General features: G+C 32.7%; 3 protein-coding genes across 5 annotated transcripts; 1 reads left to right on the forward strand and 2 right to left on the reverse strand.

The window, feature by feature from the left end:
* Window positions 1-1,844: 1,844 nt before the first annotated feature.
* Window positions 1,845-8,060, forward strand: LOC108322074 (CDP-diacylglycerol--serine O-phosphatidyltransferase 1). 3 transcript variants are annotated; one of them, XM_052874832.1, is made up of 14 exons: window positions 1,900-2,315; window positions 2,811-2,844; window positions 3,787-3,976; window positions 4,106-4,171; window positions 4,273-4,332; window positions 5,087-5,177; window positions 5,435-5,489; window positions 5,651-5,730; window positions 5,842-5,958; window positions 6,102-6,186; window positions 6,640-6,731; window positions 6,975-7,228; window positions 7,345-7,433; window positions 7,544-8,060. In XM_052874832.1, exons 3-14 carry the CDS (start codon window positions 3,819-3,821, stop codon window positions 7,672-7,674), a joined length of 1,278 nt encoding a protein of 425 aa, XP_052730792.1. In that variant the 5' UTR covers window positions 1,900-2,315; window positions 2,811-2,844; window positions 3,787-3,818; the 3' UTR covers window positions 7,675-8,060. The 3 variants fall into 3 exon arrangements, with proteins under 3 accessions (XP_017409528.1, XP_052730792.1, XP_017409529.1); XM_017554039.2 differs by lacking the exon at window positions 2,811-2,844 and having other exon boundaries at window positions 1,845-2,315; XM_017554040.2 differs by lacking the exon at window positions 1,900-2,315 and having other exon boundaries at window positions 2,393-2,844.
* A 693-nt stretch (window positions 8,061-8,753) lies between these two features.
* On the reverse strand, window positions 8,754-11,343 carry LOC108322054 (palmitoyl-acyl carrier protein thioesterase, chloroplastic). Its single transcript, XM_017554005.2, has 6 exons — window positions 10,602-11,343; window positions 10,363-10,496; window positions 9,895-10,008; window positions 9,624-9,792; window positions 9,265-9,333; window positions 8,754-9,155 (listed from the first exon to the last, which is right to left on the reverse strand). The coding sequence occupies exons 1-6, from the start codon at window positions 10,980-10,982 to the stop codon at window positions 8,820-8,822; spliced, it is 1,203 nt and encodes a 400-aa protein (XP_017409494.1). The 5' UTR covers window positions 10,983-11,343; the 3' UTR covers window positions 8,754-8,819.
* A 4,863-nt stretch (window positions 11,344-16,206) lies between these two features.
* LOC108322052 (origin of replication complex subunit 4) lies at window positions 16,207-21,342 on the reverse strand. The gene is made up of 16 exons (XM_017554003.2): window positions 21,203-21,342; window positions 21,021-21,111; window positions 20,883-20,939; window positions 20,521-20,568; window positions 19,176-19,226; window positions 19,040-19,083; window positions 18,901-18,964; window positions 18,626-18,712; window positions 18,275-18,366; window positions 18,117-18,198; window positions 17,743-17,828; window positions 17,549-17,658; window positions 17,301-17,393; window positions 17,170-17,234; window positions 16,898-17,041; window positions 16,207-16,650 (listed from the first exon to the last, which is right to left on the reverse strand). The coding sequence occupies exons 1-16, from the start codon at window positions 21,304-21,306 to the stop codon at window positions 16,615-16,617; spliced, it is 1,254 nt and encodes a 417-aa protein (XP_017409492.2). The 5' UTR covers window positions 21,307-21,342; the 3' UTR covers window positions 16,207-16,614.

A 21,342-nucleotide genomic window follows, 5' to 3' on the forward strand; every position in this document is an offset into this window, starting at 1 on the left:
TAAATATAAAAGTTTATAATCAATATATACAATCACAAATTATTTTACTACATATAATCCCTCAAATCATAAATCTATGACATTTATAATCCCTCAAATCGATAAAACATAACATCATTTTATTATTACATTTAAAATTTGAACTAGCAATATCTTGAACATCGAAAAATATATAACTCTCAAGTGTTACATCGGAGAACACGAAAGTATGTTATTGAGCCTCCATATCAAAATAAAAAAGCTCATTAAAAAATACTGCAACTGCATTGCTTGAACGATAAACTATTATTCGAACAAACAATTTCAAGAAAAGAGTGAATATTTTTTTAACTACAGTAACTAATATTGATCTTAAATATTAGCGAAAAAGAGTTGAGACATTTTAACACATTTTTTTTTGTAAAGTAAAATTTATTCAATTGAAATGATCTTAAACTTATCAATTAACGCACAACAAAAATTATTTTTGAGAATTAGGATGAGAAGACTTAAAAGGACAAGAGAAGAAAAAAAGTTAGATAAAGAAAATCATTATTTAAAAAGAATAAAAATAGAAAAAAGAATTACGAACGGACTTGAGTCGTAGATATAGATATTACATAGAAACTAAACATTAATAATAATAAAAATAAAAATATTTGTTAATTGATTAATAAGTAAAGAGTAACTATTATTGTTGTATGTGTATACGAAGATGTGTAATGAAAATAGAAGTGTGGCAGTCCCCCCAAATAATAGCATTACTTTTTGACGGTGTTATTTGGTTGTTAACAGTAAGAGTATAATAAATAACAGTGATAAGTTGAAAAACGAAAAAGCGATTGAGACGAACCTGAGAAGCAGTTGAAGGAAAGGGAAAGAGGAAAGAGGAAAGAGGAAAAAGAAAAATGTAAAACGAAGAAAGATTTACGCAAGATGACAGAAAGTGTTTAAGGTGTGTACGATTAGTTGCCAGATTGTGATAGATGTCATTATTTTGTATCTTATTAAAGACGAGTCCAGTCACTAAATTGTTGCATGCTTTTTCCACTAAAAAACAATTTCTTTTCCAATCTATACCTCACTCGAGATATAATTTGCTGCCTACATTTTCGTAAAAACATCAATACAATTAAACACCATGTTTCTTTCTTGTATTTTTGTGTTTTATAGCTACTCTTCACTCATCCCATCAACATTAAGAAGGGAATCTCTACAACACACTTGAAAATGAAATTATGTTGCTCACCAAAACGTCACCACAACATAAATAAAATAACAAAATAAATGCACAATTTCTCTCTAAATTCTTTACCCCTTCGTTGCCTCTTCTACTACAACAAATACCAACTACTATTTCTCCTCACTCCAATTTCACCACCCTTAAGAGACATCTCCTTTATAATGTTTTTTTAAATACTTATTCATTGTCACATCACTCCAATCAATTTTTTTAAATTATTCATTTGACAATTATTTATTAATTATGTACTTATCCATGACCTCGAATCGACCACGTAAATTAATTGCTATATAATTTAGAGAAAAATAAGTAATTATTTTGAATTTCATTAATGACAGATAGAGCCTCTTTAATAGAATAAGTAAATCCGCATACAATGGTCCTTGTACTTTCTCACAGAAAGGTGTTTCATGTTAGGATTTGTTAGTTTGTTATTAATTATAGAGATGACTGAAGCTTGAATTTATTTTATTATGTGTTTATAAAGCATGGAATAAATTAAATTAAAAAAATAAAAAAAGAGGACAAAAAATAAGAAAAGGGAAATAAGGAGAAAGGAGAGGGGCAAAGTTGTGAGAGAAAAAAATAAAAGAACTTTTGGTCCATGATTCATGATCATCGTCATCGTGCGTATCTAAAACATCTTCAAATCTATCTTTGACCGTCGTACTCTCTCTCTCTCTCTCTCTCTCTCTCTCTCTCTCTCTCTCTCTAATTTTCTCTCATCATCAGCCTTCGCCTTTTCGCCGCTGTTGCAGACTCTGCTCAAAACGCATACACAACACAGCCACCACACAGAAACACGAACACACTTTCACTTCTTCACCCACCACACCCGAAAGAGAGAAAATAATACGATATCTCCATTTTGCCCCTCTTCCCCAAACACATCTCTATAAATATTATAATTTCTCCATTCATTACCATAGCAGCGGAAAGAGAAACAACAACTCTCACACTTATCTTCTTCTTCCTCTCATTCCATTCATCATTCATTACTCTGATCCCACGGCTGCGATCTTCTCGTTTCTCCAATCGTACGGCCAGGGGTCCTTTGTCTGCCCAACTCACCTTCTCAGCTTTCTCTCTCTACGTAAGTCTCTCTCTCTCTCTCTGTCTCTCTCTCTCTCTGTCTCTCTGTCTCTCTGTCTCTCTCTCTCTCTCTCTCTCTCTCTCTGTATGCAACAACACAATAAAGCCTTTATTATAACCTGCTTTTTCGCTCTCTGTATGCATAACCTCTTTTTCGTTACGAATCATATCATAATATCTATCATCACTCGCACGCACACACGCACACACTCACACGCGCACTCCGCTATGCATTCTTTCTCGATTGTGCTTCGAATCTACTACCTCTCCTGACATTCACTGTACCGTTTTTCCTTCTTTTTTTCTTTTTATTCCTCCTTTTCCGTTTTCGCTCCCTTCAATTTTTTGATTTTTTTTATAAAAGTTGTTTTTTTTTTCGGCCCACCCCACTTCGCCCTTGTTCAACTGGATTCCGGGTTCGATTGCTTTCGCTGTTACATGCATCGATACTTGTTGAATTACGCGTTGTCGTTATGGGTTTTGCTTCTTCTGCCAGATTTAGATCCATCGTGGTGATGTAACCGTCTTTGGTAATTTGCCTGTATTTAGAAATTGAATGTTTTTCTAAGGTTTATGACGCAATGCGTTTGAAATTAATGAGTGTTTTATATATTTTTTATGATAAAAATAATATGCTTTGGGCTGCAACGGTTTGTGTAGTTCGCTATTGATGGGGATCCGTTAATTACTCAGTTTGATTCTTTGCGATGCGTGTGCATGTGGTGTCATATATGTGTTAAGATGCTGATGGGCAGTACTGTGGTCAAGATATTAGCGAGTTTTGTTATATACTGTAGAATTTGTGATGGACTGTTGGGCTGTCAATCAATGATTTTTCTCAGACATAAAAAAAGCACATTGAATTCTGTACCAGATACTACTTTGGGTTTCAAATTTGGGGCTTGTTGTAAATTCAGTGGATTTGCGTGAGTGTGTTTAGTTTAGCCTATAATTTTGAACCCTAAGATGGTTTTGTCATACGTAAGTTACTTTTGTTTTACTTGTTGGTTATGTATTTAGTACTCGAAGGATAACTGATATTAACCTGCGGTTCGTTGCAGTACAGAAATTCTAGTTTTTTTAAGAGACTTCAGGTTGCATGTTTTCATATAACTGTCTTATTTGATCCTCAATCAGTTTGTGATTCGTATGCATGTGTGCAATTTTTACTGAGATACAATGACATACGGGGACTCTTTTTATCTCTTGTTATTTTGCTTAATATGTATATGTATGTATGTATCATAACACTGAAATGCAATTACTCACGGATATTTAGCACTAATCTAGTTAATACTCCGTGTGTTTTTCAGTTGTGAATAATGAAATATTTGGTGTGCTTTTATATATGATGCTGTCTTTTGTTGCTTCCATCTTCTGGATTTTTAACGAATTTACCGGATGTCATAGAAAACGGGGGCTATTTGTCATGGCATCTGTAAATGATCTTATTTCTTTGATTCTGATTGTAGGTAGAGAGTATAGCTTCTTTGGAACACTGAATATGGAGTCCAATGGTCATGCAAGAGTAAGGAGAAATGATATTATTAAAGAAAATGGTAATTCTCATTTGTCAAATGTAGATGAACATGATCCATGGACAGCATGGGCATACAAGCCTCGAACCATCACATTGTTACTTATTGGTGCTTGCTTTCTCATGTGAGTGTCTAGCTGGATGAATTAATGTTAACGAGTGGTGTATTTTTATCTACTAGGAAATTTTGTTCATCAATAAAATCAAATTTCTTCCCCCCACTTATTTTTTTGTATCACTGTTGTATATGTCAGTTGGGCAAGTGGAGCACTTGATCCTGAAAGAGATGCATCTGGTGATCTTGTCACTTCTGTTAAAAGGTTTGGTAATTTTAGTTTAATTACTTCTCATTTCACTGTGCTTATATAATTTTTGCTGAGAATAACATATGCTAAATGCCCGCACAACTGTTTTTCTGCAGGGGTGTATGGGCAATGATTGCTGTTTTTCTTGCTTATTGCCTGCTGCAAGCTCCTTCTACGTGAGTAATAAGAATGAATTTATTTTGTTTAGTTTGGTATTTTCCATTTACATGTTGTTTTGGGACGTGTATATTAGTCTTCTTGCCTTTTTCCTTTTATTATATTAAATTTAATTGTGAGTTTAGATTTAGATCCCAAACGTGTCAGAAGACATTCCTTATTTTCGGTGACTTCCTACATGATTGGATTATTTTCTTGCCTGTATCTGGAAGGATACTGAGTATCTAAACTTTTAGTCTCAGGTTTGGGAGGTGGTGTTTGAAGAATTTAATTCCAGGTTCATTGGTTAATTTATTTCACATTTAAAGTCAAGAGAATAAGGCAACAGCTTCATACTCACAGATCACTGTTTTAGAACATTATTAATGGACTAAGTTATTTGAGATAATCAAGATATCATTCAAGATTGGATGGTTGCCGCTACTCTACTTGCTTGGTAGAAAAGTTTGTGGAAGATGCTTCTTTTCAAAATTGGGTTAGAGAGTGTGTGGATGGGATATGGAAACTGTATGAAGATAACTGGGAATCCAAAGTGTTTATTTTTGTTTGGTGGACGTTCTTTCTATACAAAGTTTTAATATAGTTCCGCTTAAAATGGTTTTGCTATGTTATCAATATAACATGGACGATAATATAAACAAGAGTCTTGTCACTGCCTACCGATATTGTATGACGGTGGAAGTTTTGTTCAGCTGAAGTTGTAAACTTTCTGGCGACTATTACCTTAATAGATATTTCCCCACTTTCTTTCAGGGTTCTTATTCGGCCACATCCTGCAATTTGGCGCTTGGTTCATGGGATGGCCGTTGTTTATCTTGTTGCCCTCACATTTTTACTTTTTCAGGTTGGTTTCCATATCTCCAATTTGACAATTCTTGTTTAAAGTTTAAGCAATTTTGTCAAGCTTAGATTTACGGCTTTGAAAAAAAAAAAAAAACTTTACTCTAGATTCTGGCTTACTTTTTATTTATTTGCATCTGTTAGCTTCCTCTAATTTCATTTGTGCCTTGTGTGGCATAATAATATTTGTCATTTGTTGCCCTGTTTCCATCAAGTGAATGAAAGTGGACTAACTTGTATCCTCAACTTTTTTCCCTACAGAAGCGTGATGATGCTCGACAGTTTATGAAATTTCTTCATCCTGATCTTGGTGTTGGTAAGTCAATCCGATTCTTTTTTTTTTCTTAGCTATGAACTGGTTGAAATTAATTCGATATCTATTTGTATTTGGGATTTTAAAACATTTTTGGGTTAGTCATGGATCAGCCTGTTTGCTTCAGTTTAAAAGTTTTTAATTACTATATGTGATATTGGCAGAACTTCCAGAAAGGTCTTATGGTGCCGACTGCCGTATATATCTGCCTGAAAACCCTGCAAGCAGGTTTAAGAATGTTTATGTATGATTTCTTTCACAACCTTTGATTTTGTATATCCTCTAAAGTTACTTTATACCTTTCTTTATCATATTTGGACCTAACACGGGTCTTATATTATGTTTCACTTTCCAGGAGACACTTTTTGATGAGTTTGTTCTAGCTCATGTTATTGGGTGGTGGGGGAAGGCAATATTGATTCGTAATCAGCCCCTTCTTTGGGTGTTATCAATTGGTTTTGAGTTGGTGGAGGTAAGCCCAGATACTTATACACGATTAATACACTCTTTTTTTATATTTTGAGGTAGTTCTTCATAAAGCTTTGACTTTTTTGTTGCGTTGGTATAACTATACTTTCGGATTGCTTACAAAGTATTCGATGCTGGCCTTTTCAGTTTACTTTTCGTCATATGTTACCAAATTTCAACGAGTGCTGGTGGGACAGTATTATTCTTGACATCTTGATCTGCAATTGGTTCGGTGAGAGTTTTGGACCCATTTTTGTTTTGTTTTAGGCAAGTTACAAAGATTACATGTGGTTTATTAGTCGAAGAATGAGCTTATTTATTCTACCACCATAATTACAGATTGCATCTATAGACATTCACTTAATCTGAAATAGTTTGTCAACAAAATAAAAATAAATATTTTAGATCTTCATTCTACAATGAAGCTTCGAGGAATTAACTGTATTGACATTTTTTTAAGTCTGTCCTGGAATCTATTCAATGCCTATATACTCACTACAATTTTACTACAAGTTTAGTTGTTTTATTTCTAAACAATTTGTTCATCCCAAAAAAACTCAGTACATCATTTGAATTTTGGTGATTCTTTAAGTATCATAATTCATGATTCTGGTGGTGTTGAGTAAACTATTGCATCGAATTGTTTCGGCCGATTGTAACATCTGTCGGATTAATTAATCTGCAGGAATTTGGGCAGGAATGCATACTGTTAGATACTTTGATGGGAAAACCTACAAATGGGTCGGTCTAAGCCAGCAGCCTAATATAATAGGAAAAGTATGTTTGTCTGTCATCAGTTATTCCATATTATGCTTGAGTCTTTGATTCCTATTGAAATTGAAGTTACAAACTTGAAATGTCTTTTTCTTTGCCTACTGGAGCAATAGCCAATTGCCTGTGCTCTGACAGATGTTTTTACTAAAATTGTCTTTCTTTAATCTTGTAATAATAATCCGGTACAGTCTCTTCATCTCACCATCTGAGACTTGATTGGTATATCTTACTTGATATTGGCATTAGGTGAAACGAACATTGGGTCAATTCACACCAGCTCAGTGGGACAAAGACGAGTGGCATCCACTGCTTGGTCCTTGGCGTTTCATTCAAGTGCTTAGTCTTTGCATTGTATTTTTGACAGTAGAGCTCAACACATTCTTTTTGAAATTTTGTCTCTGGATACCTCCTCGAAATTCAGTTGTTATATATAGGTTGATTTTGTGGTGGTTACTTGCAATTCCAACAATTCGTGAGTACAATTCATACCTTCAAGACAGGTGCATTCCCATGTTTTTTATTTACATATTGTCTATTGAGTGTTGATGAATGCCAATATTGGCCACATCCGAACAAGCTCTTGACATTTTATGTCCATATACTGTGATTTTTACAGAAAGCCAGTGAAGAAGGTTGGAGCATATTGTTGGCTCTCTCTTGCCATTTGCATTGTAGAACTTCTGATTTGCATTAAGTTTGGACACGGTACGCTGGTCTCTTATATATAAATCCTTGGGCTGTGCGTCATATTTAGAGGTTAGTATCGATTATTATTTAATTCACTGATTACCTTCATGGTGGTTGTTTTTCGACAGGCTTGTATCCTAAACCAATGCCCATATGGCTGGTAATATTCTGGTCGAGTGTTGGAGTGGCCATTGTTACATTTTTGCTTTTGTGGTCTTGGCAAATCCATCGCAGTCTAGGGAACAAGAAGAGGCGATAATTTTACAACTACTGCAGTTGCAGCAGTCGCAATGCATTATTCTTTGATTGATTCCTTCCTCATTTTTATGGATACCAATCCATAGCCATACACACATGGTGTAAATACTATCATCAACCTCATAATTAAATTGTAAATGAATATTAATTCTCCTAGCTTAGTGTAGTGGATCACAGTTTCTTTGGGCGGCAAATATTAGTTCCAGCAGCTGGTAGAGAGGTGTACTTGTTATTTATGAGGCTTGCTTTTTGAATAGGTTTCCACCATTGGTAAATTGGCCAATTTCTTCCCTTCCATCGGAATTAGTCATGCTGAAGCGTGTGTATCCAGTCATTTTAATGAAATTTTGAGTGAAGAATGTTTTTGCTTCACCAATTGTGTTTGAATGTTAGCATAATGTTGGAGATTTACAACACCATTATGTTTAGGAATGTTATTATGCTAACATCTGCAGCATCTGTAATATTTTCAGATTTAATATTTTATTGTATGATATAAAAATGACTACACTACAAAACTGAACATTTGCTTACTAATATTTCACTTAATCCTTATTCTTTTTTGTATGCATGTATGTAACTTAAAACTATTTTCTCAGAAAATAGACACGATAAAATCGTCTTACTTTAATCGTGCAGAGATTAAAATGAATCACGGGTATAAAGAATTGCTTGAATGGTTACGTAATATTGCATGCACCGAAGCATGTTGGTGTTCAAGTAATAATGCGTAATGGTTAAGAATTTCATTGGAGGAGGTTATTAAAAAATAAGAGGAAAAAAATGTTGTAAGGGTGCTTTTGACATGTTTATGTGGGGTTATCCTCCATTGTTTCATATTTACTGATGAAGTCGCTCCTAATGTTGCCTTTTCAATATGGAGATGCCTTTCGTTATTTTAGAAGATCCACTTTTACTTCCATTTGTTTGAAACCATTTTTTTTATTTATTTTAGTTCAAAATCATAATTTATGGCTTATGAACTCCTATCACATAAAGCTATAATTTACAACTAACTAATCACATTTTATATTGATTTCATAAATCAAATTAGATCACAACTAACACTTAATTAGAATTTCTTGGTGAGTACACAAGAGTATATGCCAACATTTGTCCCTTACTAGTCCACATATCTTACTAAGTCTAAGTGGAAAATGGCATTGTAACAATCTTCCTCTTCCATGTTGTCCTTCCTCTGACAATTTCGTCGTTTTGTTTGTCCCCTTTGATTTGTAGAAGGTGTGTATACCTTAATGGCCTCTGCTCAAGGTAAGTCAGCACTCCACTACCATTTATAATATCTGATGATAACCCATTGAGAAGATTTGTGCAGTAATCTGGCTCTACCACACCATGAAGTATTTCATCATCTTCTGGTTCACATAATGATTGAACAATATCTGAGCTTCCACACTCCCTTCTGTACTCCAGTGTGATACTAGATAATTGGTGCCCCTCCAGAATTTGGTCTGGGATGGTCTGTAGAAACAATCGACAATAGAATTTTGAGACTTAACTATGAGATTCATAATGCTCTATAAGGACTAATGAGTATTGACCATTGAGCTCATAAACTTTTGGAATTTACCTCTAGCATCCATCTTACATACTTCACATTATTAACATGTTGGTTCATGTCCAAATCACTTCTCTTGGGCTGAAAAGTGGGGAGGTGCACAAAAGTCAATAATTGTGTACATTCTTTGTGCTCTGGCAGAGCCAGCAGTAATTTAACTGTAATGCACAGCGTAAATAGCAAACAAGTATATGTCTCACAATGCAAAGATTTTGTATGCTATTATCCAATTACAAATTGTTAATTATGGTGGTAAAATTTTGTTGATTTCTTTAATGACTACTCTAAAATTTATTTAATGATTTCTGATTGATTGACATTTTTAAATTGACAGTAAGTACTAAACTCAAATGTCATATGCATATATATACCTTCAAATCAGAATTCATGTATTTTGCCTCTTTATCCAATTTGACTATTTTTTCTTGAGCATCTTCCTTTATTGCTTGCTTCTCTATAAACCAAGGTGCAACCTCTGCTCTCACCTCTTCTGGCATCTTGGAGAGACGTCTTGTTTTGCGGTTCATCATCACCCACGTGCTGTTTATGGCTTATCTCAATCAGCACACACGTATAAAACGTGGAAAATTTGAAATTGTTAGAATCACTGTGCAAGACATGCATACAGTGTAGAGTGCATACCTTGTCGCACGTGCAAAAATGTGGCCTGTGGCTTGGCTTCTTATCAGCCAGTCCCGCCGCATTCCATTCTTGCCTGATGCTCCAACCCATGTGTCAATTTCAACTACCTCTCCCCTGACACGTGTCAAATTAATCTCTTGTTAATGGTTTAGTCAATCAACTATGTGCTGCTAACACTAAATTTTCATTTCATCAAAATTGGTACAACTCTTCGGCAAATATGCTGAGCTTAGGGCCAGCCACTAAGTAAGTGACTTGAAGACAAGACAAGAGTTCTTGAATACGGAGAAGATTTCAAGGAAAACCTTCAACAAAGTAGTACAACGACTGTGACAAGACTTGTCTCAAACGAGTTGAAAGTTCTCAAATTTGATTAGTATATTCCAACAACAGAAAAATTATTTGAAGGGCACAAGTGTACATATTCATTTGTGTCCTTGTAATAAACATGATGGAAAGGAATTTTACCAGATGGGATAGTAATCAATCACAACTTGCATTCTTGAGACAACCCAAATGAGATCGTTCCTCACCATTCCGTGTGTCGCCCCAAACCCATCACCCAGCAGCCCAGACATCCAAACATGGTTTAATGCTGTTTCCTGCACGTAAAATTGCACTTAGCAACAAAACAAGGAAGCCCTAGTGCTTTTGGAGCAGTGAAAACTCTGGTTACATGATAATAACATGTGTATTTAATTAATCACCTGAAGAAGATTGAGGATGCTCTCAAGCGTGGCGGTTTTATCAGCTCCAACTTCATAGGACCTAATGACAATGGTCTGTCTATAACCAACTCCACCTTCAGTGATGAGCCCTTGACGATGAGGATCAACCATTTTCTTCTTTGTTGGGATGTTTTGGCGCAGACAATTTTCATCAATTGTAACAGCTTGACCGAGAGTGGTGGAAGTGGTTGCAGGTATTTGGCCTAGTATCTCAACTTTAATTGGCGACCTAAAACTCCCATTAGTTCTGATGCCGGTGTTCACTGGCTGCTTAAGTTGGTCATGGTTTTCTCTCATGGAACAAGACCTAACAAAGTAGGTAGAAGCTGGATATGAGAAAGTGGCAACCATTGTTCTCATTTTGTTCCTAACAAAGTGGAACAGTACCTTAGAAGGAGAAAGGTTGGAAGAGAAAAATGGGTACCAAAACTTTTTTATAGTTTAACGTTAGACGGGGTTAACAAAGCAGGGCTTGCAACTCTGAGAGACAAATAAGTGAACCTTGTGAATCAGCTGACATATCAAAGAGATTTTGGTGTTTGCTGCAGAAGTAACTTTTAGTTGTCCCCATCTGAGAAACGAAACGCCCTAGTTCTGATCGATCAGGTAGTAGACAAAAGCTTGTTTAGTTTGTGTCAGACAATTTTGTGAGTTTATGAAAAAAGCAATGCAGTTAATACTCTACTAAAATACCGTTGCTAGTATTTCATAGTGTGAATCTGAACATGTAATATAAAACTATGAAAAACTGAACATAGAAAATATTTAAGTATTTACCAGTCAGTGCGTAAGAAGAATAATAGAATGGTAACAAGGAAAAGAAGATTAACAGAAAGTATCATTGGAGGTTTTTAACTTCTATCTGTGTCACGATTTAACTACGAGTTACTAGCCTGACATCATTCATAAACATTCTGTTCTTCATTATTACTGGGTCTAGGACTTAAAGAATTGGTGAGTTATAGATATAGTGCTTAGTATTATTGTATCACATAGGTAGAAGTATAAAAGAGGAAAAAAGAACGCCACCTCTAGAAATTTACATCAGCTAATACGAGAACTTTGTTAAAAAGCACACTGTTGTCAAGGTTTTCCACTTTAATATTCTATAAAATATGAGATAAAACAAATTTATAATATATAAATAAATATAAATCTTATCTTACATTATTTATTTTAAAATTATTATATAATAACTCATTCATTAATATATATAATCTCCCGTTCAATAGGCATATATTTCAATGTGCGTTAGAGTTTGTAGTATTATGTTTTAGTAAAGAGCATAAGAGAAATAAATGGTACTTTCGAGGAGAAAAGATAAGGGAAGTTTCGAATTGAAAAATGTGAATTCCTTATAATGTTGCGTGGAAGAAACCGAACTTTCTTTTGGAATTACTATGTCTTCTGTTGTTCGTTAGGAATAGTGAAGATTGTGACAAAAACTAGGAGAAAATGAAGGCAGCTGAGAATTTGGTGAGGCTTTCCAGTGATGCCAAGTTAGTAGGTGTGTGTATACAAGTCATTTATTGTTGTTTGCTCTGTTACAATAGATGCATTACTATTGCTTTTCATAAGGTGGAGGCTCAAGGAAATAATTCCAATTCAGTTTAATTAATTTGCATGGTTCAAACTTTTTCGGCATGAACCAATAAAAATGACATTATATCATATGTCATAAATGGAGGCTAAATATTGGACAACAATAATACTATTGCAGCACAGTAGATAGGCCAAAAAAGTTATTCTACTCAACTATAAACCTACTTCAAGTTTGAATTTTAATAATGTTTCTTTCACTTTAACTGTTTGCAAGGGTGCTTCACACATTAAGAATAATGGAACTTTTAAATAATGTGTATTTACTATAGATTAGATTAGACTTTAATTTTGACAAACGAAAGGATATGTGCACAGATAAAGCCGTAAACTTGAACGTTGAGAGAATTCATTGTTAAAGATAAGTAAAATAAAATTTAAAGTTAATTTATATAGAAAATGAGATCAAAACTAAATATGTGATATTTTGTGGTTGTAAAAGTTTATTTGAATAATAAGGAATTGAAAAATATTTGTTTTATGAATCTCATTCATATATATATATATATATATATATATATATATATATATATATATATATATATATATATATAAGTTTTATTCTCATAGCATTTTATTTTCATAAGTTAAGATTAAATTAAACAATAGTTTGTATTATAAGTTAGCTAATCAAATATTTGTATCTGAACACTTCTCATCAAGTTGGTAAATGTATGTCATTTACCAGCCACTTGCCTAAGAATATCTTTATCAAGTTTTTTAATGATCATTTCTCTAAAATTAATTTCTGCATTCAATGTAGTTACAAGTTTCTGCTACTTCTCTATACGGCGAAATTACCTCTGAAGCCATTGTAATTTTATTTAACTAATTATTAAGATAAAACGAATACTTTTCTCCTAAATTATTGAATATTAAAATTTGTATTTTAATATGCCTTTAAGCAAAAATAAAAAATATAACAAGACATCTTCACGAATTGAATTATATTAACCATTTTTTAATTGCAACTTTTAAAGACTGTTATTTATTTTATATCCAATTATAATAAATTCTAATAAATTTTATCTAATTTTATGGCAAATACAATAATACTGTGTTGTATACGGACTCAAAATAATTCTTCATCTTTTTGTTGTTATAACTATATTTGAAAACAGAAAATGATACACGAAAACTAAGATGGTTGTAGAAATTTAGTTTATTACATTTTCTAGTATTTTTTTAATAAAAATTCTAGATTTGTAAACTTGTTGAGTAATTATAACTTGATTTGATATGTAAAAATTTAACCTTAATTTATTATTTTTCGTTGAGATATCCTACCAAACTATCTTTAATAAAATATTTAAAAAATGTAGGAAAAAAGTATTTTGTTAACACTGTTCCTAAATAACAACTATTAAACATTAATTTTTCTAATAGAATATTATTATAATAAAAAACAATTTATAATGTTGTAGAGTAAGTGTATAAGAAAAGATATTGTACAAGGAATGAGTGCTAAAAAATGTATATCAAAAAGTCCAGAGACTTACTACCCTGATACTTTTCCTTGCACATACGTTTATTTATCATGAGATAAATGTCAAAAATATTCTTTCAAATGAGTTGTTATTACAAATTATATAATTTAAAAATTAAAAAAATAAATCCTAATAAAATTAGCTTTTTCACTATTGAATCTATTCTCGAAAAATACTCAAATTACATAAAAAATCAATTCTGTTTACTTTTGAATTGTATAATAAAATATTTTAAGTTACAAATTTTTTTTTTTTTAGATTATACTCTTAAAATATATTCTATATTTCCTAATTTTTGTCTATATTTATTAATCCAAAATTAATGTCACTACAATAAAATTTATAGAAGATGGTTTAGTAATGTAATAAAGTTAAAAGAAACTGTGAGAAAGGTTATGGATTTAACTCTCATCTCCTAATAATTTTGGAAGTTATAAGGTTAATTTGAAGAGTTTAAAAAAGAGGTCAAAGATGATTGTGGGCTCATGACAAAATACTAACAAGTATATCATTAATTCTTTAAATAGAAAAGATCACAATTTCTAACCCATTCACTTACATTTAATTATGAATTGATATCCATTTTTTAAATATTTAAAATTACATTTAATTATGAATTGATATCCATTTTTTAAATATTTAATTTAGATAAAGAAATTCATATTTAGTGAATTTCAACTTTCTTGTTTAAATAAAATATTTCAATTTAATAAAATTGAGTCCAAATTATAGTCAAGTGAAGTTGATTTAACTCTAAATTAAGTCAGTTTAGTTTGGACTTAGGTTGAATCAAGTCAGTTTGACCTTAATCGAGCTACATTAATTAAGCTCAAATCAATTAAGTCGGTTCAAACATAGATTGAGTTGACTCGATCTAGACTCGAGTTAAACTAAGTTAGTGCGGACCAAGATCAAGTCATGCTAATACTAGCATAGATCAATCTAAGTTGATCCAAACCAAGTCAATTCAGTCCAAAATGAGCCATGTTAATTTGAGCCCACGTTGAGTCATGTCAAGGTAAGTCCACATTCAGTCAAGTCAATATGTGTTCATGTTCATCTAAATTAGGACCAACCCACGTTCAACCAAGTTAGCTTAGGTCCAAATCAATCCTAGTTCGATCAATACTAGTCAAACTTTGCCCAATTACAACCAAGTCAAGCTAGGTTGAGACATGTCTACTCGAGCCAAGTCAAGTTACGTTGAGACATGTCTACTCGCGCTATGTCAAATATGCTCAAGTCAAATCAAGACAAATTATGTTTACTTGAACGGATTTCGGACCTAAGTCAAGCCAACCCAATTTGATGGATTCACATTCATTTGAGTTAAGGACTACCCATGTTTAACCAAGTTAGGTAGACCTCGATAGATCCTAATTCAATCAAAACTAAGTAGAGCCTAACCCAATTAAGATCATGTCAAGCTAAGGTTAGGTCAAGCAAAATCAGTCTCAACCCAATTCAAGTCAAGTTAGACTAAGTTAATTGACATGAGCCTATCTAATTTGATCAAACTAAATTGATTTGAGTTAATCAAGCCAACTTGACTTAAGTCCAAGTCAAATCGTTTAGTTGAAGTGAGGCAATCACATTTAGTTGGACTAGGTTTATGTCAAGTTTAAGTGGGTTTTAATCAAATCAAATTAGACTCAAGAAAAATCAAAACAAATTTGACCAAATTAAGTTAACTTATTTTGGATATAACACTAAATTAAAACTATGTCAAACTAAATTAAATCAATCTCATAGTTAAATCAAATTTGACTAACTCAGATAAACTCATACCTAGATTCATCTTAAAGACAATAGTATGAATTCAAGAATATGAATAATTTCAAATTCTTACTTTATTGATAAAATTTAAAGTTATTTAATTTTAAATAATTCAATTACTCTAATAAAATTATAGAATTTTAACTTTTTCAAAATTCTTTATCCAAACAGCATATTTTATCATAAAGCATTTTAAATTCTCTAAAAATAAATAAATTACCCTCTTAACACTATTAGGCTTATTCCAGCACAACTCCATTCTTTTTCAACAAACTTCTGGGCTATAAGAATTTTTTAAGTGCAATAAAATATCATTTTGATATTTGCTCGTTTTTCTTGTATTTGTTAATTATAAAAAACAAAATTATTATTTTAAAAGAAATTGAGAACGATAAAACTATAGAATTGTAGAAAGTAATTGCCCAGAATCTAAAGCCGAACTTGTACAGAGACTTAGAATAAAAAGTTGTATTGATGTCTTATTTCCCTCTCCATAATTATTCATAAACAGTCGAGAAAATAAACCTCAACTTGGGGTTGTCTGTATCAAGCCAAACTTGTATGCGTTATTCAAGCAATAAAATAATGATTTTAAATTTAATAATTGAGACATTATTAAATAATAGTGTAAAACTTGTTTACAAATTAAAGTAATAATTAAAAAAAAACCTTAATATACTTTAAAGATATTGTTTAAAGTATTTGCTATTTACAAAATTGACACACTCATTTAAAGAGCTGTTAATGCAATCCTAAAATAATGAGGTGTCAATACAAGAATAGATGATGATATGCAACAACTTTACAATACATCATTATGAATGCATGTAGAAGCCAGTGTATTGTGACAAGCACAAGACGGTTTACGGGGGTGTTTTCATGATTTTTAATTTATTGTTTTATGTAATGACGCAAGTCCGGATTTTAACCTATAGCAAATTGAGATCTGTTTGATCAGAAGAGATGAACCAAAAAAAAAAAAGATTCATTTCTGTGTACATGAACTATATGATCACAACAAAGTGTCTAAACAAGAGAGACGATTTAGTAGACAGGCTGAATTACACAGAATTTGGAATCGTACCGCACAATGTAACACGAAGCACGAACAGAAATGTCCCTCAAGGGTTTTAGCCTTCACGATCCATTAACTTTATAAGGTAAGCCTGCCAAAAATATGCAATTTGATAAGTATTTTGGTTTCTCAAAATTTTATTTTATCCTGTATGTAAGAGACTATTCTCTCATAGATGAAGCCCAAAAGTGGAGACTCCTGCCAACAGTTATTTTGCCCATCATACACATTTTGAGAGATGCAAGCCCCTTTACTTCCAAGGAAATCCTCGCAATTCTTATTTTTCAATCTGGCACATAATTAATATACAGCTGAGCTAATTGTGTCAGTTAACTTACAGGGCATGAATTATACGATCTCAGTCCCTGATGTAGTTCAGCAGATGAAATTAAAAGCTTTACAGGACGGAATTCAACAGACAAATTCTGTCCTCTATTGTCTGTGAAACATATCATCTCAAGATGTAGAAGGTGTTCAAATGCCTGCGTACAAAAGGAAAAAAATACCCAAAGTTTGGGGTTACGGACAAATGGTAGGAAACATACCATAACCATTATTTGCTACGATAACATGTCAGGCTTAAAAAATTCATAAAAGCAGATTAACACACCCGTAAGCAGACACTTCTCGAATAATATTCAGAAGTTCGGAAGGAATCATGCATAGTTTTATACTCTGCAAAGTATGGCAGTCACGTTAAGGAATAACACAAAAAATTGAAAGAAAAACAACAAATATTACCTTTCATTACAGAATTGAAATTGCATAAACTTTTCTCTTTAACTTCCAATCTCTTCATGCAAACCAGAATATGAAGTTCTAAATTGGAGCAATCTGCTTGCATGTTGAAATAATAACCAAAAAGCCATTAGTTCAACACCCATTAAATGGGAACAGTTTATAGATGAATATAACATCAATGCGATGGCATCTCTATACAGAAAGGATAGCATCCATCATAATTTATAAATTATCTAAAATTAACATACTTCTTAAACACTCTAGTTTCGGTTGTCTTTGGATGCTTGAAAATGCAATTTCAAAGCCCTCCTGAGACAAGAACCCAGTCTGCAAATCTATATGAGAGACTGCACAGAATCTGGAAGATAATTAAATTCACAAAAGTGTGGAGAATATCTATATGATATTCAACAGCTAACAGAAGTGCTAAAAAAAGACTTACAGGAACCTCAGCAAATGTTTGACAGAGGAATCAACATTTAAATACTTTTGTAGGGTTTCTTTGAACTTTCTATCTTCTATAATATTCTGTAATCTGTCAAGGATTTCTTAATGAGGTAGACAAGTGTGAATTTTCATTGATCAAGAAAATACATAAATAAATTTTCCACACATAAACAGTTTCTTTAGATGCGAACTAGCTGTTTTCAATGAAATAAGTTTACTTGCAGGGTTAGCAACAATATTTTGTTCTGCAAAGCTCATTAACTTAAGTATGAGAATAGTAACATATGGACAAACATGTCAACATGTGTGGATTATGAACTAATCAACTAGAAGCAACTTAGGAAAGCATTCGCAATAAAAAAAGGATACTTTGACCTTCGTGTTAAACTCAGTAGCATAATCATGCGGAAAGCTTGAATCGATTGGTAATGTCAGCATGTGCATTAGTAACCTACATGGCAAGTCAATCATTGCATTTAACATCGTCTTTAGCATATCTCAGTCTAAGGAAATTACAATCCACCTACTTCTGTGAATCTTCCATTGAAGGTGGTAAGAACAACAGCTTTCTATGGGAAAACCGAGATCGTACTCTTTTCTCCAATAGTTGATCTGCATCCTGCAAGGTGAACTATCTTGATTTGTAAAAGTTATCTTATGTTCTACAACAAACACATGCTATGATAAATTGTTTTCTAAAAAATACATATAAAAGCAAAAACAAAGTGGAAAATACTTAATCCAATGACAATAATTTATAAGTTACAGAAATAACATCAATTTAATTTTTCTCACCAATCACAATAAGAAATTAAAATATTACTATTCACAAGTAAAATGTTTATAAAAGAAAAACGGAATAACTGCAAAGCACATACCAAACGGCAACTAATGCCAAGTACAACAGCCTGTGATGTAATTGATTGCATTGCATCTAACAAACTATAAAGTAACCGCTGTTTACCCTGCAAATAATCAGGATGCAAACATAGCAAATATATGTTTAAAAAGTCACACCAAAATATTTCAATGACCACAAATAGGATTACTTAATTGAGAGTAAGAGGTCGAAAATAACTACACTTATACCCAATAATTTAAACTACAAACTTTCGAGAAATGTTCAAAGCGCAAAAAGCAAGAGAAGCCTTACCTGAGCAAACAAGTCAAACTCTTCCAGAACAAATATCACTGTTTTATGTGCTAATCCACATTCCCTAGAAAACAAAGATAGTAAAAGCTCCAGAACTTTAAATTATTTTACTTTTTCAACAAATGAAACTTTCACTCACTTTAGAATGGCAACCATAAACTGGGAGTTGTCATCAAATGATGCCTGCAGAATGTTCATATCAAGATAAAAAAAAATATCAAAGTACGGTAATTGTAAATGAATAGTGGGGATTTTGTATAGGTAGGTTATGTTACCGCTTTTGAGAATAGCAATTGATGCTCCATGCACAACTGCCTAGCTATTTCCTGTTTCATCGTGGTTTGCAACAAGAAATAAGACACCAAACAAGAACAGATACAGTGCAACCTAAATCTACCTGTTCAAACAATCTTTACTTGTATTGATATTTTTGATAGAGAAGAAAGAAATTAAAGGAATATGAAGTGGAAAAGGAAAGAAGAGAAACTTATGAGAAATAAAATAGAAATAGAGGTAGTCTCACTGAAAAAATAGAATGAAATTAATTTTTTGAGATTATTAAATTTAAAAAGGAAATAAAAACATTATTTTATTATTATTATTATTACTATTTTTGCTATAATCTATGAAAACATAAATGGGGATTATCCTATTTTATGTACACATTATATTCTTATTTTACCCTTATCTATAAGAATATAAAATAGAGATTACTCTATTTGGTGCATGTAGTGATGTAAAAAAATTAGGTTTGACAAAGTGGGAGTGCAACTGGCGGATGAGACCCAATGCCATATTAACATGTAGTGTGTTCTTTTGATTTTTTAAATTTGATAGGCAAATCAATTAATTTAAAATATATATAAAATATATAAAATTAAAATTAATATAAATGTTAAATTTAACTCATTAAATAATAGTGTAATAGAAATTACAGACATAGGCACAACAACTCTTGTGTTTCTGCTAGTAATTATAATAAAATATTGGGATTAACAAAAAGAAGCAAAACTTAAGAGACATCCTTCCATCTGGTCGTCCTTCCACCCATTTCTGTACTATCCTACACCTAAGATGAAATGAAAAGTGATTGAATTTTGCTCCATTTCTCCGCAGGTTTTCACAGCCAAATGATGCACAAATCCAATAATCAACTCTCTCCCTCGCTATTCCACTATTTTCTCATTTACCTCTGTGCAATCGAACTGACCGTATGACAAGAATTGAAAATTCTATGACATGCCTACAGTTCCAGAATTAAAATCTACAAGCTTCCTAGCTAAATCAAAGTGGAAGATTATCTTCCAATTAGTTGTCCCCTTCTGCAGTAAGACTAACCAGTCAATCACCCAAATAGACTTCATACCAACCTATGCGCCTATATTATTAAGTGTAAGAAGCTGACTGGGGCGGCAAACTAGCCATGTAAGAAGCCATTGATTATATAAACAAATCACAACTAACAAACGTCACCAAAGTTGTTGTCAGTAGTAAGTCAACATAAACAATCAGGAAAAACAATTCAAGAAAATATTAACACAAACAGAAAAACAAAGGGCAGAAACAACGTCATAGCCATTTAAATTAGTAACATTATACGCGGGTCTTATGAATGCTAACCTTGAATGCAGAGATGTCGTCGCTATGTAAAAGGCCATTCAGCCGTATCTGCAACGAAAAATTTATACTAAGATGACAGACATACTTCCATTCCCATAAATTATTAATAACATTATGTTTAATCGCTCATTCAGTAATATTTGAACATTTCTTTTTGAATTTTAGTCTGTCCACATACACGTTTTAATCACTCTGCCATGGACTAAAATGGATTAAAAATGTATTTTAGAGGCAAAAACGGATTTAAAAGCTAATGCGTAAGCCTGAAGGAAGTAATTTCTAAATGTAGGAATGAAGCAGTAATGATCGTGCAGACAAGACTAATTAAACCATATCATTATTTGGAGACAATGATTAATTACCACTGAAATCGAGTCTGGATACTCTTGCAGCAAATCTTGAATGACAACTTCCAAAACCTAACAAGAGAAAACATGTTGAAAAGAAAATGGAAGAAACCCTTAAACCGATGTTGAGGTTGAGGAGAGTGATGAACACACCGCGTTCTTTCCGGAGCCGCGCGGACCGAGTAGCAGAATAGAATTGTTGCACGCTTCCGTCACCGAACTCGATATCATGAATTTCAGTTTGCTGGTATGATAAATCGGTAAAGTGAGGCAACCACCGATTCGGATTTGATTGAATAACAAGGAGAAAAGTTAACTGCAGGATAATTTCAGACCTGTAGTTGCTGTCTGGATAATCGTTGTTGAATATGAATTTGGGGTCGCAGATTCTGCTTCGAAGCACGTTCACTGCCTTCGTTTTGTGATTCTCTGGTTCCATTGCGCCCGAAGATACAACACAGTTGGCGGGAACACC

Source organism: Vigna angularis, chromosome 3 (assembly GCF_016808095.1).
Source record: "Vigna angularis cultivar LongXiaoDou No.4 chromosome 3, ASM1680809v1, whole genome shotgun sequence".
In the NCBI taxonomy this organism is placed as follows: domain Eukaryota; kingdom Viridiplantae; phylum Streptophyta; class Magnoliopsida; order Fabales; family Fabaceae; genus Vigna; species Vigna angularis.

Bases quoted from the DNA above. Each gene is read 5' to 3' on its own strand.
- LOC108322074 (XM_017554039.2), top strand. From the start codon at position 3,819: ATGGAGTCCAATGGTCATGCAAGAGTAAGGAGAAATGATATTATTAAA. The intron at 3,977-4,105 runs GTGAGTGTCTAG...TGTATATGTCAG, and splicing joins ATTGGTGCTTGCTTTCTCAT to TTGGGCAAGTGGAGCACTTG. The intron at 5,490-5,650 runs GTAAGTCAATCC...TGATATTGGCAG, and splicing joins TCATCCTGATCTTGGTGTTG to AACTTCCAGAAAGGTCTTAT.
- LOC108322054 (XM_017554005.2), bottom strand. From the start codon at position 10,982: ATGAGAACAATGGTTGCCACTTTCTCATATCCAGCTTCTACCTACTTT. The intron at 9,793-9,894 runs GTATGCACTCTA...AGCCATAAACAG, and splicing joins ATTTTTGCACGTGCGACAAG to CACGTGGGTGATGATGAACC. The intron at 9,334-9,623 runs GTATATATATGC...CCCACTTTTCAG, and splicing joins ACATGAATTCTGATTTGAAG to CCCAAGAGAAGTGATTTGGA.
- LOC108322052 (XM_017554003.2), bottom strand. From the start codon at position 21,306: ATGGAACCAGAGAATCACAAAACGAAGGCAGTGAACGTGCTTCGAAGC. The intron at 21,112-21,202 runs GTCTGAAATTAT...TTATCATACCAG, and splicing joins TATCCAGACAGCAACTACAG to CAAACTGAAATTCATGATAT. The intron at 17,042-17,169 runs GTGTGTTAATCT...TTTTGTACGCAG, and splicing joins CGAGAAGTGTCTGCTTACGG to GCATTTGAACACCTTCTACA.